Below are 5,983 nucleotides of genomic sequence, written 5' to 3' on the forward strand. Positions count from 1 at the left end.
GCATCTTCTCTTATGTAAAGATGTCCTAACTCCTGAGATATTCTATAGTGTGTAATCCTTTTCATGATACTAGGCCTCTAGAGGCCACCCAGAGGAGCTATTGTAGTCCCCGTGCACTACAGTGAGGCTGGTGCGGTGACTCAGATGCTGACCCTCAACGAGGGTCAGGATCAGTTATTCTTCTGAGGATTTCCTTCAGGAAGAAATCATGAACTCGAATGCTTTTTGAATAGTTAATTGATATTCTAGTGAGAATAGCGAGAATTACGAGTTTAGATTCTTAGTAGCAGTGTGTGCGCTTAGCCACGTAGCTTAGGGTTCATACGTAGTGACAGCAAAGGGTCGCTGCGCACTACAGTTTATGCACTCCGTCATGATAGCCCCATAAAGAAACAACAGCAGCGGCATTTGATATATGTGATATTGATGAACTGCAGGGAACGATATTGAAAAATATTGAGCACTAAGGAGCTCCCACAGGGCCAGACCCCCTGGATGCCCAACGCCGTGCACCAAAGTAATTCCGGGCCCAACTTTATGGCTTGCTCCTACGTAAAGGCGCACTTCGAAGCTTCCACACCTCGGGACGCTCTCAAACCCAATGAAAAGAAAAGGCCAAGTCAACCAGGGGAACATCCCCTATGAACAATGATTTGAAGAGCCTTAACAAAATTAAGGGGAAGCATAAGTCTACGATGCAAAGGAACGACGAAGTACTAGTGCTGTTTCCGGCGATTGCGTGATCGTTATTTGACAACGCTGACGCATTTCTCCGTATCCTTCTGCATCCCAACCAACGGTAGCAGACTGCGATTTGCAATCACAGTCGCAGACTGAAATAGGTCTGCCTGCTGCATGAAGTTATGAACGCATCTGCCGCACTGCATACTCAAGTGAATCACAAATTAGTGGGCCCAACACGTGAGAGGCGGATGGTGGCAGAATTGTATGACATTCCCGTGATCAACAGCCTTGCGCAGAAATGCCTGCAGCGACAGCGTCGCGTGCTGCAGTTGCGACGCTTAAGGCTGTAGTTTCCAAAAGCACAGAAAGATTCGTTTTATGCAAACAAATAGGTTCGTTGTCATTTTGCATCCGGAGCCGGAGTTGAGTTGAATCAGGGGAGGAGACTGGCAAGCAGGACGCGTACAGCTCGTCCAAGGAGAAATAACGTATTTCCACGCAGACCAGAAAGGAACAATACAACAATCTAAGACCCCACTAGAGATCCCCTGGAGTGCTCGCACATTCCCCACCTACGTTTCCACAAGCCGATGCTCGTGGCACAAGGATGCATAGGTGATATTTCAGCGAACTAGCCTCTACACAAAAACACCGGAAAGTCTGCGCAGATCGTTTCAGCGGAAGGCAGCACATCTACGCGGTAAGTGAAAAGGAGCTGTATGCAGTCTGGCCTGGAGTAAGAAAGTGTCGGCACTACGCATGTTGTACGTCGTGCTGTACACCGTGTCCCAACAATGATATACGTGACGAAGAGCTGTAATGACTTCAACAACAAAATATTCGTTCGGTGTCTTCAGCGGCCCATGCAGCGGGACTTTGCAATCAGGTTTACCAATGGTATCACTAATATTGTCGCTGACGCGCACTTACTCCCCCGACGCTCGATTGGCTAGGCCTCGTGTCCCGCAACGTCACTTGGTTTCGGTTATTATTGCTCTCTTTCTCAATTTCTGTCAACTTACTCCTTAGAGTTCTCACGCTGCTGCAGTTCTTGTAAAGCTCAGCAACGGAAGACAGGTGCAGCAGTCCTGGATAAGGGGAAATCTGTATTGGCTCTAGAGTAAGAGTTGGCACCGCTGATTGTACGTTGTAGCTTATTTTCATACACTGAAACTGGCAATCAGTTCTTTCTGGTGGCCCATGCTGCGCCAATCAGAAGATAAGTATCTCAGTGATTCTCGCGAACGAAGGCATCTAGTGCCAAGGAACATTAGCAAACCCGTATCCTTGAAGTGTTCGCCGACAGATGTTGATGGATACAGCAACTGCTTTCATAGTTTTATCAGTAGCCAAATGCTCTGATAGCATGTTGCTTTCTAGATAAGCCCAGCAAGAATGCCTGAATTTGCATAGAGGGTGAAGTAGAGATCAGTCACAGGAGAGAGAATGACATCGCTACTCACTAATTATGTATCATCGATCCCCCAGCGGTGTCACTTTCGACAGGATCGCACGTCTGGCAGTAGGCTCGGACGGCAATTCATGAAGCCGCTCAACGTCAGTCGCGATCACCGTGAAGTATCCAGTGGCTTGCAGTCAAGGGCTGTTCAAAACCCCGAAGTCGGATGTAGAAATTTCCGTCTTAACCAGCTGTAGATGGCATTCTTCTTTGTGGCCACGGTTCAACGATTTGGATTGGTTACCTTGCGAGTGCACCCGTCAAGTGGAGATGCCGTCCTTCCATAATCGTCAGCTCTGTAAACGGTTCAGCAATTCATCGATATATCCTGGAAAGTTTTCGCGAAACGGCAGCTAGGCCATTGTTGAATGGATCAAGAGCAGAGTGACACCCGGGACATATATGCATCAACGGGTAGAGGCCGTAAAACGGGAATAGTGCATCGAATGACCGCAGAGCCAGCAGCCCGTGTCGATCTCTGAGGATCCCATGATAGGGAAAATTCTTCTGGTGCTCCTCAGTGCTTTCTTTGCAACGACGTGGAGATTAACGACGCGGCGTATTCTCACGCTTGCTACAGCAATTGCACTCGTTGCTTTCGCAAGTGTATAGGGGGGTCCATAACTTTACACGTGCGTGACTTTCTGCTCGATGGTGTTGGAGAGCCACTGGTTACCGTTCTGGGCAACCGCTTGTGGGGCTGAGGTACACTGACGAGGACCCTGAGATATCCAGCTCCCCACTATATTTATTAGACTTGGGCCAGTTTCTCATTTGGAGTGCAGGTGAAGGAAAGTTATATGAACAGCCAACCCTACTTGTTAGAGTACAAACGGTGTGAAACTACTTACATATGCAGTGCCACACTCCGGGCTTGCTATGACATCGCTGTAGCTTGCCACTATGCTTGCAACGAATATCTCTATAACGCATCAAAGTCTCGCGTTGTGCACTCATATCGTTCTTTGCTGGGTAGCATCAGTGGTTGCCAGCATAAAGGCTCTGTTGCGCCATATGCAGTTCCTGAACGTCTTGTAGTTAAAAGCCAGTTTTCTGCTAGGCGTAATGCAACGGCTAACCTATGCATATGTCACGATCCAGTTAGCGCGTTTTTAAACTCGGCATGAAGACTGTGTGCTTAAGCGCTACACTGCAACTGTCTGCTTACTTTTGCATAGCACCTGCACTTTACGTTCTTTGGTGCAAAGGCTTCACGCTGGAGCCACTAAAAACAATTAGATTTATACCTGCGTGCACGATTTTCGAAGAAAAGGAGGGCAAGCCTTGGACAAGCCTCCAAACATGCACAGACGCCACATTTTTATGTGGCCAGGACTGCATCGGTCCTCACTCCAGCAAAAGGCCACGATGCAAAAAGATGATGGCTGAAGATATTCTACCGCCTTTCCTAGACNGGTCTCTCCTGCATTCCAACTGACCTATCCCAAAGCTGCATATCAAGAGGTAAGTGCCGATCGATGGAAAAGTCAGCCGGATGAAAGGGCCGGAGCATTTTGATGGAAGAGAGTGTAAGAGCTCAGGCAACGGTACTCAATGTGGGGTAAGCGGTTGAGGATATCTTCCTGGGCAAGGGTTTGGTTAAGGTCAGACGAGAAGTAGTAGAGAATAAGGGAGACCAGAGGTATCTCGGTCATCTGCACCATCAGAGTTAGCTCATCAGCCTCCGTCACGTCAGCTGAAACGCAGTCATCGTGGAACGTAGCACGGAGCACACTTTACGCTACCATTCGGAGAAGTTCCGGAGCAAGTGCGCCCTTGTGGAAGTTTAAAGCACCATCAATTGGAAGAAATACATTTAGTGCTGGCTGCCCAGAGAGGCACAAGCAGCAAGCAGAGGTAGCTTCATTGGCCAAGGCACGTAACAAAGGCTACAACTCAAAGCTTAGGCGTCAGTCTTGTCAGCAGATATTTCGATGCAGTAGAGCCAGCTAAAGAGGCTTAGGGTTACGTGATCTCTGGCAGTGTACCCGTCGATATGTGCAAAGTAGTGGACCAATGAAGTCCGATGTGCTCAGGAAAACAGATGAAAACGGGGCGCTCGCGAAAAACGTCTTCCCCTCGGAATATTGCCTGGGAAAGTTACACAAGCCTTTGCAACCAGCATAACTTAGTCTTGGGGCCCTGTATCCCCTCATATGAGATGCTAAAATGCACAGTGTTCCCAGGATGTTCTGTTTGTTGAATGATGATGCTTCTGACACTTCCGTGTCCAATTTCTGTGTTCTAAACAGAGAATCAACTAATATGAAAATGCTTACTAAGGCTTGAGCGTAGGTAAAGTCTGCATGAAGCTTTTAGGTACAAACAATTACAATATGCTCACCTGCCAAGCAAAAAGGGCTGCAGGGAACCTCTTGATGCACGCTGGCTGCCCAGGGGTCCTGTCAACGGCTGACTCGTAGACAATCCGTAGTTTGTTTTCAGCCCCTGAACAAGACAATATATGTGCTGGGCGTAAGTGCGGTTTATTCCGGGAAGACGCTCTTCTCGTTTGGCAATACACAGCGAAAGGTTACTCACCAACATCGAGGCGAACACTCCAATCAAAGTATGTCCCACACACGAATTTCGCCGGTAGTGACTCTCTCAGCGCAATCTTTAAATTGCTAATGCGCCATTGAGCTGCGCTTAGCAAATCTGAGAGCGAAAAACAACAGGAAAACACGTATGTGAAACGCCGCCTAGTTGCAAAAGGCGCTCACAGTACAGGCAAGGCAGGTTGCGAGCAACGGTAGTCAGTGGCATCTCTTGAGAAAGCACCCCGCCAGCGGATACTGCAGCGACGCATACATGACGTGGAAGAGCGTCCCAAACTATGCCTCGTAGAACTGAGTACAAACGTTGTATGGCTAACTGGATTCGNGTGTGTCTTCATCACGAAAAATGGAGAGAGCTCCTGGTTCAACAGCCCAGTCCCACAACTTGCAGTCTCTCAACAGATCGCAAGCTGTGTCGAATGAGCTCCAGTCGACAACGAATCGAACGATCAAATCTGTATCCCTGTTGTTGTCACAGCGCCTGCAGAGCTCCCTAACCATGTAAACGATTTGGTTGCGCGGCATCTGCAGCAGTTGCTGCCGAGAAGAAGGCGCTCGAACGACGTCGGCGAAACGCTTGACAATGTACCCGCATACTTGACGAGACAGTTCTTTATGGTGAGCTACTTCATCGTGAGTCAAAATACGCGCGCAGTTCTGGACGGAGAGCTGGTCCACTATAAGGGATAGGCAGTCATCTATGCTAAGACAATTAACTTCCAGGTTCCTGGCCTCAGCTAACACCTGCACAGAGAAAATTAACCGATAAAAGGAAACGCGCATTACTGTGTGCAACTCCTCATGTTTACAATATCTCTCAATCCAGCAAATCAGCCAGCAAGTATTATCTGGGTCGACTTTAGACGCCTTCAATTGACATGCTGAGCGTAGAATGAAGAAGCATGGCAGCAGAATATGCCGTTGGCACGCTTCATCAAAGACTGCCCACTTCTGCAGAAGGGTTCGAGCAGGGGCTTGATGTACCTCTAGGATGATTTCTGGATCCGTGCCTCCTTCAATGTCTGCGCCATACATGCAGCGTACAAGCTGATGCACAACCGGCCAGCGCTGCTGAAATTCAATCCGTTTGGCGGTTTCTGGACCACAAAAGAGCCGCTTGAAGTATTCGCTGCACGCTGCCAGGACACACTGGTGAGCGCGTAGCTCCTGCAAGGACAAAACACGTGTCAAAGGGTATTATGGTGTGCGTATCGCACGCGTTCCTCAGCGCAGCCACATTTGTGAAGTCAATCTAATTTAAACAGCTGCTCGCACAGGCCTA

At 48.6% G+C, this 5,983-nt stretch overlaps 1 protein-coding gene across 1 annotated transcript; it reads right to left on the bottom strand.

Annotated features, from left to right (window-relative positions):
• Positions 1–3,630: 3,630 nt before the first annotated feature.
• Positions 3,631–5,736, bottom strand: EMH_0050560 (uncharacterized protein; the record flags this gene model as incomplete). Its single annotated transcript, XM_013496659.1, is given in 7 exon segments — positions 3,631–3,839; positions 4,132–4,234; positions 4,488–4,591; positions 4,685–4,801; positions 5,019–5,024; positions 5,028–5,445; positions 5,686–5,736. Coding segments are annotated over 7 exon segments (1,008 nt in total).
• Between the last annotated feature and the right edge of the window lie 247 nt (positions 5,737–5,983).

This window comes from Eimeria mitis, genomic scaffold (assembly GCF_000499745.2).
Source record: "Eimeria mitis Houghton genomic scaffold, Emh_scaff2223, whole genome shotgun sequence".
Lineage (NCBI taxonomy): Eukaryota > Apicomplexa > Conoidasida > Eucoccidiorida > Eimeriidae > Eimeria > Eimeria mitis.